A 14,148-nucleotide genomic window follows, 5' to 3' on the forward strand; every position below is an offset into this window, starting at 1 on the left:
TTGCTACATGATAACTTACAAATCATAGGGAGCTTTGTTTCTGATCTAAGTTCTTGCCTGTTCTTTTTTCTGGCTCTGTGTGTGTGGAGGAGTGGTGTGTGTGGGGATAGGGTGGGCATGGTTAGGCATCTTCCTATTGATACTTTGAGTCTTTTAAACCTCTACCCACTGAAAAATTTTAGAGAATTCCACCTATAGTTTCTCTCATTTGTAGAATCTACACAAAGACCCCAAATTCATACCTTGCTTGATCTGAATTAACTTTTTTCATCTGTATAGTTAGAACAATATATAGCTTATATTCTTAATATAGAATATGTAGTATATTTATATATACTGACACTCTCTATACATATACAGTACATGTACTGGTACATATAGATTTAGGTATTTAGAAATTGAAGCGATTTTACACTTAAGGCACTTGTAAGTTTTCTATTCAGTTGCTATATCTTGTGTTAGGATTTTAAGAAAACTTTTAAATGATTTAAAAATGATTTGTATTGCCATGTAAAGTCATGAATGACAAAGGTTCTGATTTGTAAGAAGATAAAGAATGCTTTAAACACAAGGTGCAGTTTTGGGTGGAGAGGATTTTTTCACTTAGAGTTTTGAGAAGCTGGAAAGGGGAAGTGGGATATGATGAGGGGAAACAAATTTAGTTGTTTTTAGGTTAGGACAGTTGAGGAGCTGTAAATGTGAGGGGAGAAGAATTAGAACACTGTAGGTGATGGAGGACAGAGATGGTAAGCACAGAGAGGTATGAACAGGCCAAAGTAGCAGTTCACAAAGAGGAGTATAAAGGAGAATTTAGATACTAGGGATGAGCTGATTCAGAATAACAAGTTGCCTGGGGATCAGTAGAATTGGGTTCATTATATGGGCTAGGTAAGAAACAACAGATGATGAGCCCACCATGCAGAAAGGGAAGTTTGCTTGGCAAACCAGAGACTGGGCCAGTATTTAAGGGCATGACTCCAAGATCAGGATACTTCTGAGTTGAAAATGTTGAACCAACACAGGGATTAAATAGGATCCTTGTTAGTCTCTTTTGCCTCTTGTTGCTGATATCATTTATGAAACCAGTAAGGACCAAAATCAGGGTAATTACTTTCAAGTATGATCTATACTTTGCTATTCACGAATAATACATTTCTTAGGAGAAGTGTGGCTCAGCATGAGCACCGTCTCTAAAGGTGCAGCTGGTGGCTGTCAGTCACCTGGGCTCCCTAAAGCATGGTCTCTTGAAGGGAGGTCAGAACATGTGTCTCTGTGGCCACCACAGCAACCTTTGCTAAATAATATTTTCCAATCTGTTAGAAAAGTTCCAGAGAAGACTCTTACTGGCTTAACTTGAATCAATGTCCTCTAAATCAGACAGTGTCCAAAGGATTGGTGTACTTCAGGTAAGCTTGGGTCTTGTGTCCATACCTGTGGCATGGGTAAGGTGGAGGGAGAATGGGAGTCAACTGCCACGAACTGAATTTGCCACATGAATGAGGAATTCTTTAACCAGAAAAACAGTAATAGATGCTGAACAAGAAAGAGATAATGCTATCTTTAATACTGCTTTCCTGCACTGAGTTATTTTTTGTTTGTTTGTTTGTTTTGGCCAGGAGACAGTGTAGAAGATGACTATAAAGGAAAACAGAATGAAAACTCTAAAGCAAACAGAAAGGCAGAGCCTGTTGTGTTTTTGTTTTTGTTTTTTTGGCTGCATTGGGTCTTTGTTGCTGTGCGCAGGCTTTCTCTAGTTGCGGCGAGCGGGGGCTACTCTTGGTTGCAGTGCGCGGGCTTCTCATTGCAGTGACTTCTGTTGTTGTGGAGCATGGGCTCTAGGCGTGTGGGCTTCAGTAGTCGCAGCACATGGGCTCAGGAGTTGCGGCACGCGGGCCCTAGAGTGCATAGGCTTCAGTAGTTGAGGTGCGTGGGCTCAGTAGTTGGGGCGTGCAGGCTCTCGGGTGGGTGGGCTTCAGTAGTTGCGGTGCGCAGGCTCAGTAGTTGTGGTGCACGGGCTTAGTTGCTCTGCAGCATGTGGGATCTTCCCGGACGAGGGATCAAACCCGTGTCCCCTGCATTGGCATGTGGATTCTTAACCACTGTGCCACCAGAGAAGTCCCATAAACAGTTTTTAATACTAAATATCTTATGATACAGTTGTGCCAAATTTATGTAACTCTTTCTGTGTTGTTGGACATTTATATGGTTTCTAATTATTTGTGTAAGAGGATATTAAATGAGACTTTATTTTGTTGTCTTGGTGTTATAGTTCAGGCTCCAAAGTTGAGGACAATATTTAACAATTACCTCTGTATTTTAATAAAGGCTGTTATGTTACTCGTATAGGACCTGCTGAGAGATGAGACTGCTTTTCATCCCCTTATTCTCTGTATATCCATAAATATACATATACATAGGTATATATATCCATTCATTTACATATGTGTATGTAAACGAATAAGGATTTCTTATAAGAGGGTGGTGGAAGTACTGTGCTTCTCCCTCATATCCACATACATCAGGAGAGGTTTATGAAAATCAGTCATAGAAATAAGGGTTGTCTACTAAAAAGGAGGATTGAGGTTTCATCCCCAGTTTGAGGTTTGCTTATCTGTAGAAATGCTTGAGCTGTGCACAGGGAGAGAGATCTGAGTAGATCCTGACTCTAGTGTGAACTGGGCATGATATGGGAGTAGGCATGAAAATTGTTGCCTGACTTTTCTTTCTCTCTTGCTGCGTTGGGTCTTTGTTGCGGTGAGCAGGGGCTACTCTTAGTTGCGGTGCGCGGGCTTCTCACTGCGGTGGCTTCTCTTGTTGTGGAGCACGGGCTCTAGGTGCGCGGGCTTCAGTAGTTGTGGCACGCGGGCTCTAGAGTGCAGGCTCGGTAGTTGTAGCGCACGGGCTTAGTTGCTCCGCGGCATGTGGGATCTTCCCGGACCAGGGCTCGAACCCGTGTCCCCTGCATTGGTAGGCGGATTCTTAACCACTGCGCCACCAGGGAAGCCCTGAGATAAATATGTCTTATCTTCATGTCTCTCTTTTTTTTTTTCCATCTGTCTCTTTTTATATACACAAATCTCTCTGCCCTCTTCATTTTTATATATTGCCCTGCCTCATACTTCAGCGGTTAAAGCTACTAGACTAAATCTTCATCTTCCCAGATTAAAATCTATAAACCTTTTAACTGCAGCAACTTTCTCCTTTTTCTTTTTTTTTTTTAACATCTTTATTGGAGTATAATTGCTTTATAATGGTGTGTTAGTTTCTGCTTTATAACAAAGTGAATCAGTTATACATATACATATGTTCCCTTTCCTTTTTCTTTTTTCCAAAGACGGCAGTTTCTAAAAGAACTGTCCTCCTCCAAAGACTAGTCACTCCATTTGAGCTCTCCCCTTCTCAAATATTTTGTTCCTTTCCTTAAACCCTTTTGCCTCTTCCACCTTTCCTGTCTCATTAGATTGTTTATGTCAGCATGTAAAACTGCTCTGGTATTTCCCACCTTAAAATAAACCTTTCTTTAACACTATATTCTCTTCTAGCTGGTTCCATTTCTTTAATTTGCTGTATGGCCAAACATTTTACAAAGAGTTGTCTATATGTGCTTTCTTCAATTCTTTTTTCTTTTTAATTTCAAAAAAATATTTTTAATCTGTAGAATGAAAGCTCCCAAACAAGGAAAAGGTAATGGAACGTAAAACACCCAGGATGGACATGCTGGGCCCAAGTGTATAGTGAAGAGAGGACAGTTTCACAAGGTGAATTCCCAGAGAACGTGGGATAAAGAGCGAGGGAGGTGACTCAACTACCGACACCTGTGGGAGCATCAGACTGAAACCCACAAGGCCACCCTCTCCACCCAGGAGAGGCCTGCCACCCACCACCTCCTCCACTCAGTACTCATGCTGGTATGTGCTTAGTCATCTGGTATACAGGAGACCCTCAATACAAGTCGGGTGTTGTAGGATTTCAGAATGAAAGAGAAATCATGAAGCAGTTGTAAATACCAACAGGACCTGTTCAGGTGAGAATTAGAAACAGTTTGCCCTAGGGGCAGCATTTTTTTGTGCCAGAGTCAGCATGGGGCTTATGGGAGTGGGGAGGATGGGCCTCTAAACTATGCCCTTGGAAAGGCTCCAGAAGGATGTCCTCGGGTGGTGAGAGCCGGCATTGGCACTTGAAGGAAGAGGATATTGGCAGACTGGTGCTCCTCAGGCACCTCTTTTTCCTCTGGCCCCCTTCCACGGACCCTGCCCCACAACATATACACATTCAGCTCCTCTTCTTCCCTGGGCTCTCCCATTCCCATCACCATGTTCCTCAAGGGCAGGTCCTCCTGCCAGAGCAGGAATTCAGGGCCTCCAGCTAGCTCCAGATACCCATGACCAGATTCTACTGAAGCTCAAGCTGTATTACCCACAACTCCCTGCCATGTGCTCTCTGCTTCACCTGGTTTTTGCTCCTCCCAGGAGACCTGATTCCGTGGTTCCTTGGCTGGGCAAACTGTGTACGTCCTGTCTCACCCTAGACATCTATGCATCCAGATAAGACTCATCTTTCCAAGGCAAGCACAAATGATCCCCTTGGGGGAAGATCATCCATATTCCTCTGAGGACAGGAGTCCATGTTGATCTGTCCTCTGGTTTGAGGTACTCAAACTTAGTTCTTTCTCCACCTGATGGTCTGTCCCCTGAGGTGTCACTTTGTCAAGGTCATTGATGAGCACCATGTTGGATCCATGTCTTTGTTCTCATCTTGTTTTTTTTGCTCAGCAGCTTTCAACTCAGCTGAAGGAAAACATTCCCCTGAATATCTTCCTCTCTTAAGTCCATGATTACACATTCCCCAGGCTTTCCTTCTATCTCACTGGCTGCTACTTTGTTCTCCCTTTGCTGGCTTCTCTTTAGGAGAGTCCTTCCTCGAAATGTTGGCATGCCCCAGGGGTGAATTCTCAGATTTGCATTTATACTCCTCAGGTGTCCTCTTCTAGGTTCATGCTGTAAGTACTATCTATACACCAATGACAAGTGTTTATTTCCCACTCTGACCTCTCTCCTGAGCTTCGGACTCCTACATCCAGCTTTCCCCTTGGTAATTCCTGTTGTACATCTAAGTGGCATCTCTAATGAACCACGGCTCTGTGGACCTTAGGGCTGCTTTCCCAACATCCATCTCAATTCTTAAAATTCATGCTGATCTGATTTCTACACTACTACTCAGCTAAAAATGCTTTTTAAAAATTCATCAAGCAGGGCTTCCCTGGTGGCGCAGTGGTTGAGAATCTGCCTGCTAATGCAGGAAACGCGGGTTCGAGCCCTGGTCTGGGAGGATCCCACATGCCGCGGAGCAACTAGGCCCGTGAGCCACAACTACTGAGCCTGCGCGTCTGGAGCCTGTGCTCCGCAACAAGAGAGTCCACAATAGTGAGAGGCCCGCGCACCGCGATGAAGAGTGGCCCCCACTTGCCACAACTGGAGAAAGCCATAGCACAAAAACGAAGACCCAACATAGCAATCAATCAGTCAATAAAGAAATCTTAAAAAAAAAAAAAAAAAAAGTTGCTTATAAAAATTCATCAAGCAATTCCATATTGCCACAGCTGTTTACTGGATGCTTTTCTGACCTCATCTTTCTTCTTAGTAGCATGACCATGTCGTCCTCTTAAAATAGTCCTTTCTCTTGATTTCTGCAGTCTCCTGGAACGTTCAGTATTATTTTTCCTTTCGTAAGAGTATTTGGCATTCTTAGCATGTGCTTCTCTTTCTTCGTCTACCAAAGCAAGATAACCACAAAGCAAATTTAAAACGATGCAGGTATGTTCTTTAAAACTTTTTTCTTGTTAATTACTTGGTAAAAATGGTGCTTTGTTTCTGTCATTTTTTTCCCCCTGTCATTTGTGTGGCTGAATGTTTTCCCATGTTCATGTTTGTGTTGTGTTCTTTCCTTGGTGAACTGTCCATGTTTATCTAATTGTGCTTTGCTATTTTTCACTATGACTTGTATGACTCATTCTAATTTGAATGCCATACTTTTTTTTGTAGACTGCATTCTCCATCCAGGAGTTTGGAAGCAAATGAATATATTCCCTTTTAGGCATCATAGCAATTAATATTTGAACAATTCTGAAGACATAAGTATATTTCTAATATTTTGTATGGTCTTTTGGCAAAATTTTTCTATTTGTATATAATGATTGGCATATATTTTAGAAGCTATTACTTTAATTTCTGTGAGATTTAGTGATGGAGCCTTTCTTTTCAATTTGGTTTAGTAACAAGATTTTTTGGAATGCAGAATTAAAAGCTCAGTAAATAGGTAATCTAAGAATACTCCCCTCTCCTCAGCCCCATTATTGAGTCAGGTGCTATGACTCTGCCATGACCTTACTAGGTTAATTATATGTGATATTTTAATTTCTTAACAATTTTGTGAGAAAGAAAACGGTTAGTTACTATACTAATCTTAAATTTCAGCACATGTCTCAGTCTTAAAGTAGGGGCAGTAGTGAACTGATGATATGTTAATAATACCAAACTTACATGTTTTCTAGATTCAAGAATCTTTTTCATGCCTCTGTGCCCTTGTGTAGGCTGTTTGCTCTGCCTGGAATATCTTCTCTTACTCCTGCTTGGCAGGATTAACTCCATTCTGTGAGACTCCACTTGGATGGTCATCTAAGATAGTGTTCCTAGTTGGATGGCATTCATATCCCTGACCATTCTGCATTGACATTTTCTGTTTTATATGCCTTTCTCTGTATTGGACTAAAATCTTCTTGAGTGCAGAGCACGTGTTTGATTTTCATATTCTAGTACATAGTACAATGTCTGTCATGTAATATACATTCAGTCAATAAGGGTTTATTGAAATGAACTGATGAAATGAAATTAATCCTGGCAGGTCTAGAAGAAATTGTTTAATACTTTAGATAAGATAACTGATTGAATGAGAACTTAGTACCTGTACTTTACCTAATGTGGTAATAGTTTATACCCAGAGCAAAAATAATTACATATTTTCCAGGTAGAGTAACAGGCTGGACTAGAGTGAGTGAGAGATTTACTGCTGGAGAAGAGAAAGAAACAGACAGTAGATCTCAAGGGTGTGATCTGTAGAGGAGAATTCTCTCCTGCTTGTCCATACACGTCCTTCTTAAATATTATCATTCTTTTCCTGCCCCCTCCCCATTATCTATATACTTAAATCTCTACCAAATCTGTCATCCTATTAGTAGAAGTGAAAAGGAAAAATAAATAATGGTAGTAACCTAGTGGTAATAATACTACAGTCTTGAGCTGCTCTAGAGGGTGTAAGGTTCTTATTCTTCATATTTCTCAGCACCCATCCTAGAACATCAAATTGAAAAACAAGTTTAACTTTCTTTTTAGGGGTACACAGTAAGGCATGAGTACCATGGATGGTGCCAAAGCTTCTGGAGGTCAAAGAAATCTTTCTTATATCACTTCTTCCTCCCCACCCTCACTGCCTATTGGGTGATAGAAGTAACTTTGATTCTCTGGAACATTTTGGTAGATACACTTCAACAGATAATATGTAATGCCTGTGTGTAATGTGATGTGAAGGCATAATACTTACCCTCAAGGTCTTCCCACTAGGGGGCGTGGGAGTTTGGGTCAATGAAACATGCACATATTGGGTTGGCCCAAAAGTTCATTTGGATTTTTCCATAACATCTTGCGAAAATCCCGAACGAACTTTTTGGCCAGCCTGATATTATAAAGTATGTGCTGTAAATCTGAAAACAAAATGCTGTGGGAATTCTCAGTAAGAAATGATCAGTATCACAATCAGGGATGATAAGGTAGGGGATGGGTTGTTGGTGAAGTTGATGGGTTCAGGTGAAGAAAATAGGCAAAGGCACAAAGGTAAGAAACCAAGGTCTGTCTTGTGAACCGTTAAGTCTAATTAAACTGTAATCTAAGGTTCAAGTAGGGTTGAATGGAAGATAAGTTCTAGGCCATATTAAGGAAGACTGTAAATGATAAGTAAAGGAGTTTTTATTTAAGTAGGTAAGATGAAGCTCTGGGGGCTTCAGAACTGATTTAGAAAGATGAATCTGCAAGACCATGTGTAAGATACTACAATCTGACCTAGAAACTGGTATAGTAGTCCTGGCAAGAGATAACGAGGGCCTGAAGTAGAATGTAGGCAGTAGCAGTTGAAAGCAAGGAAATGATGTGTTGGCACAGATAGAATATAAGGATCATGGCAACAGATTAGGTGTAGGATGCAGAGACTTGGAAAATATCTGAGGTGATGGAGTAATGTTATTAACAAAAGTAGGAGGAAGTAGTTTTGGGGAAGGTGGTGAGTTATAGATATACTGATACGGCACATTATACAAGGTGAGTTGCCATGTAAACAGAAATACGGGTTTGGGAGAGATGGAGGTTAAGATGTAAATAGACTTAAAAAGTCTGTGCTTGGAAGTGATAGCTAAGGAAGGAATGAAATTTCTTTCGAAGGGTTGCAAGTACAGCAAGAAGAGTAGTCTGAAGACAGAGTCTTTGGGAACATCTCCGTGTAGAGATAAGAAGTCAGTATCATGAGGGAAAGTGAAGAAATAACAAAGTAGGAAGGATTAATCATTGCCTAGGATGGATCTTGGCAATAGGTCACTTTATTCTATGTAAGAATCTTTTCTCATAGGACTATTTGTACTTACCATAGCATACATTATAATATTCCTCTATAAGCCTATGATAATTTTTTCCTTTATCTAAATTTCTTCTTGTTTTCAGGAACTTAATCCCATTTAAGTAGGAATATTAGATAACTGGGTTGAGGTGTCATAGTGCCTTTAATGCATGAACTATAACTGTGATAATTAAACTTGGTTGTAGCAAAAGATAAGAATATAGTCACAGGTGTTTACTTATCAGACGTTGTTTAAGAATTACAAAATAACCTCTATTACAGTGCTGTTCTCTATTTCTTACGTGTAAAATAAGATATTGCAGCTTCTCTATTGTCATTTATAAGGCTTCTAGGTTAAAGTAGCAATTTTGATATCAGTTTTATCGAAATAGGTTCTGTTTACATTTATTCAGGTTTTTATTCAGCACTTAACTTTATAGGAAAACAATCTCAAACTTAGAATATGTGCTGCTGAAGCAAGCACAAAACTCTAAAACTTAGAATATCAGCTCTTGTAAAATTAGGTTCTTATAAAACCTTAGTGGAGGGGCTTCCCTGGTGGCGCAGTGGTTGAGAATCTGCCTGCCAGTGCAGGGGACACGGGTTCGAGCCCTGGACCGGGAAGATCCCACATGCCGCGGAGCAACTATGCCCGTGAGCCACAACTACTGAGCCTGCGCGTCTGGAGCCTGTGCTCCGCAACAAGAGAGGCCGCGATAGAGGCCCGCGCACCGCGATGAAGAGTGGCCCCCACTTGCCGCAACTAGAGAAAGCCCTAGCACAGAAACGAAGACCCAACACGGCCAAAATAAATAAATAAATAAATAAAATAATAAATAAAGAATTATAAAAAAAAAAAAAAACCTTAGTGAATGTACGAGGGTTGACTTATCCATACAGCAGACGTGCAGCAGCCTCAACACTTTAAAGCTTCATTTGGCACTTAGAAATAACAAGAAAAATCTCTTGAGCCCAAAATTATTGTTTAAATAAGTGTGCAAATGTAAAATCATTTTAGAAGGATTAAAAAAATTGGTGCTCTTATTCCTTACAAATATTCCTTGTGAGTAGTTGACTAGGACAGAGCACTTAAAGTTTGTTCTTTTGTATTAATGCATGCATTATGGTTTTAAAAAGTAATATAGCTTTACTCTTTCTGATAACGCAAGTATTTATGCCCAAGGTAAAAAAAAATTAGACCATATTAAAAATCATTAAAAGACTCCAATTATATTCCTAACATTCAGAGAAAACTTATGTTAACATTTTGGGCCTTACTTTTTCTGACTTTTTCTTGTGCTTACATTTATACACAGGCACTTACAAAATTAGGATGATTGTGTTAAGGTACTTTGTAACCAGCTCTCTTTCAATTAGTTATTTCGTAGATATTTTTCCATATCAGTAATACATAACAATACTATTTTCATTACTGCATAAAGGTAGTATATGAATGTATTGTTTAATCAGTCTCATGTTTTTTTCTTTTTCACCATTAACTGTCAGTGAACATCCTTGTCTGTCTTTTTCTTATTTGATTACTTTTCTAAGGTATGTTTAGAAGTTTAGAGTCCTAAAGAAGTTTAGAATCCTAAACGGTGTGGGAGAGGGGAGAGTGGGACATAGTGAACTTTGAACAGTTAATGACTACTCAAAGAGGTAATGACGGTTGTTAGATATAATGATTTATAGTATTAGAAAGTGGTTTTACATTCATTATCTTACTTGATGTTCACAACTGCTTAAAATATGACATGCTGTAATAGTAGAACTGACATTAAGATAAAAGGTTTCTGATTCAGACGTTTGTGTACATTCTACTGAACCATAGAGTCTTTCTGTAGAACTAGGGCAAGAAAATGGTGTTTGTCAGCAGTATAGAATATGTAACTTTACAATTGCTTTCCTTTGTGACCTTGGAAATAATCACTTAACCACTTTTTACTGTGTACTCTCCGTTTTTCAAGTAGGGTTTATGATACGTGGCAGTTTATGTTCCATAGGGTTATAATACTTAAGATGCTTGGGAAGAAAGTGTCCTTTTATTACTTTTATTTTAATTTATCATTATTTATCATGATTATTACCATTTTATTTACTTCATCATTTTTATTTATCATTATTTTGTCATTATTACTTTAAACAGACATTTCTTTATAAATGCATTTTACATGTTAGAGTGAAAGGAAAAGAGGAATTCAGGAAAGTAGAAAAATGTATGCCAGAATTTACTCATTCAAATCAATGCTACCTTTCCAAGCAGTGACCTTGAGAAGCTATGTACTGTACTTGCTGTCATTGCTCAAAATATCCATCAGATCTCATTTTTTGAACAACAGCTTCAGGATTTTATTTGCATCTGTACAAAGATGTATCTATTCAACGTGAAAATATTAGTGAAGTCAAGTCAATAATTTAGTTGTTGGGTTTACATGAATACTGATAATTAGTTTTCAAAGCATTTTAAACTAGTGTGTGTAGATTCAGCAACATAATGGTTTTGATGAGTATTTTTGAAGATTAGATTGATAGAATGGGTTATCTTTGAAGTAATGATTGTTTGTTTGTTTTTCTAGTCAGCAGATAAGCAGCGAGCCCTGGAAGAAACCAAAGCCTACACCACCCAGTCCTTAGCAAGTGTTGCCTATCTGATAAATACCTTGGCCAACAATGTCCTGCAGATGCTGGATATCCAGGCGTCCCAACTTCGAAGGATGGAGTCTTCAATCAATCATATTTCACAAGTGAGACCACACTATTTTCCTATTTTGCCTATGGGGAACACGTAATAAACACAGGCAATCTGTAACGCTGGCAGCCTTTATTATGTGAGTTAACTCACATGTGTGATTTGGAAAATACAAACTCAGTAGTAGGTTGTTTTTTGTTTCTATCTTTTTGTCTAGTGATTATCTTCTCTGTGATTTTGATAGGGAAGTATACTTTGTTTATTTTAAACATCTTTTTTAAAAAATTTATTTATTTTTGTCTGCGTTGGGTCTTTGTCGCTGTGCGTGGGCTTTCTCTAGTTGTGGTGAACGGGGGCTACTCTTTGTTGCAGTGTGTGGGCTTCTCATTGCGGTAGCTTCTCTTGTTGCAGAGCACCGGCTCTAGACGCGCAGGCTTCAGTAGTTGTGGCATGCGGGCTCCAGTAGTTGCAGCATGTGGGCTCTACAGCACAGGCTCATTAGTTGTGGTGCACGGGCTTAGTTGCTCCGTGACATGTGGGATCGTCCCGGAACAGGGCTCGAACTCGTGTCCCCTGCATTGGCAGGCGGATTCTTAACCACTGCACCACGAGGGAAGTCCCTAAATATCTTTTTAAAAAAATATTTATTTATTTGGTTGCACCAGGTCTTAGTTGCAGCAGGTGGGCTCCTTAGTTGTGGCACGTGGGCTCCTTAGTTGCGGCTCCAGGGCTCCTTAGTTGCAGCAGCAGCCTCCCTAGTTGCGGCTTGCTGGCTCCTTAGTTGTGGCACAAGGGCTCCCCAGTTGTGGCATGCGATCTCTTAGTTGCAGCATGCATGTAGGATATAGTTCCCTGACTAGGGATTGAACCTGGGCCCCCTGCATTGGGAGCTTGGAGTCCTATCCACTGCACCACCATGGAAGTCCTGGGAAGTCTACTTTAATGGTTTCATTAAAACTCAGTTGTCAAGTTAAAATAATCGGCCTTGAGGTGAAAATTTGCATGGTTTCTTCCAATTTTTACCGAATTTTACACTTAAAATGTGATAGCTTGATGACTTGTTTAAATGCTTTTTTCTGTTATCTCAGTAATGGAAAGATTAAGTGACCTTATAAAATTATCTTTGTATAGAATTTAGAAAAAATTAATGTTATACTTTCTCCATTGTAAATGTCATAAAGAAAAGAGAAAAAAATAGGAAAAAAACCCTTTCTCCACTACTCAAACTTCTCCTGTTAATATTTTGGTATATTTCCTTTTAATATTTTTTTCTTCTAAATGATTTTTAAAATTTAGCTGGGATTATACTATATATGGAATTTTGAGTTCTGCTCTTTTAACTTACCATTGCAACAAACATCTTCTCATGATGTTATAAGATCTTCATAAACATTTTCAATGGCTACATAATGTTGTATATATATATCATAATTTTCATAACCATTCCTATATTTTGGGACCATTTAAAATATTACTACAGTAAAAACCAATTTATAATTGCAAACTACATTTATAAAAACATTAGGGCTTCCCTGGTGGCGCAGTGGTTGAGAACATGCCTGCTAATGCAGGGGACACGGGTTCGAGCCCTGGTCTGGGAAGATCCCGCATGCCGCGGAGCAACTAGGCCCGTGAGCCACAACTGCTGAGCCTGCGCATCTGGAGCCTGTGCTCCGCAACAAGAGAGGCCGCGATAGTGAGAGGCCCGCGCACCGCGATGAAGAGTGGCCCCCACTCGCCGCAACTAGAGAAAGCCCTCACAGAAACAAGGACCCAACACAGCCAAAAATAAATAAATAAAATTTAAAAAAAAAAAAAAAACAAAACAAAAAAAAACATTAAAACGAAAAGATTTTGATCTGTCTGCTTCTCTTTGAAATCTTTGGAACTTTTCTATTTTAGCTCTCTTGCCATTTGAGTAACTTGGTGGTATTCAATACTATTCTTAGAACTAAATGATTAGAATGCATCTGGAATAAAAAGTTTTAAAATGTGCATATTACCTTTCTTCGTATATCTTAAAAGTTCAGGACTCCTCTAAAATTGACTAATCCATCAATTTTTCAAAGTCTTAGGTTTAATTTATATAATTAAATATAGTCCACATAACCGAATCAGTTATGTAAGGTCTACCTTATTATTTCTTCTTTTTTTTTTTAACATCTTTGTTGGAGTATAATTGCTTTACACTGGTGTGTTAGTTCCTGCTGTATAACAGAGTGAATCAGCTATACGTATACATATATCCCCATATCTCCTCCCTCTTGCATTTCCCTTCCACCCTCCTTATCCCACCCTCCAGTTGGACACAGAGCACCGAGTTGATCTCCCTGTGCTATGCAGCTGCTTCCCACTAGCTATCTATTTTACATTTGGTAGTGTATATATGCCCGTGCCACTCTCTCACTTCATCCCAGCTTACCCTTCCCCCTCCCCATATCCTCAGGTCCATTCTCTACGTCTGCATCTTTATTCCTGTCCTGCCCCTAGGTTCTTCAGAAACAATTTTTTTTTTTTAAGATTTCATATATATGTGTTGGCATACAGTATTTGTTTTTCTCTTTCTGACTTACTTCACTCTGTATGACAAACTCTAGGTCCATCCACCTCACTACAAATAACTCAATTTCGTTTCTTTTTATGGCTGAGTAATATTCCATTGTATATATGGGCCACATCTTCTTTATCCTTTCATCTGTCGATGGACACTTAGGTTGCTTCCATGTCCTGGCTATTGTAAATAGAGCTGCAGTGAACATTGTGGTACATGACTCTTTTTGAATTATGGTTTTCTCAGGGTA

General features: G+C 39.5%; 1 protein-coding gene across 25 annotated transcripts in view; it reads left to right on the forward strand.

The window, feature by feature from the left end:
- Window positions 1-14,148, forward strand: part of ABI2 (abl interactor 2) — an 89,397-nt gene that overhangs the window by 17,817 nt on the left and 57,432 nt on the right. For 24 of the 25 annotated variants that reach the window (XM_007190556.2, XM_007190559.2, XM_028168613.2 and 21 more), the window contains exon 2: window positions 11,235-11,402. In XM_007190556.2, coding sequence (XP_007190618.1) covers window positions 11,235-11,402 — 168 coding nt within the window. Of the gene's footprint in view, window positions 1-3,668; window positions 3,909-11,234; window positions 11,403-14,148 lie in introns of those variants that run through there. The other variant, XM_057551008.1, reaches the window with a different exon arrangement.

The sequence above is a fragment of the Balaenoptera acutorostrata genome, chromosome 8, assembly GCF_949987535.1.
Source record: "Balaenoptera acutorostrata chromosome 8, mBalAcu1.1, whole genome shotgun sequence".
NCBI lineage: Eukaryota > Metazoa > Chordata > Mammalia > Artiodactyla > Balaenopteridae > Balaenoptera > Balaenoptera acutorostrata.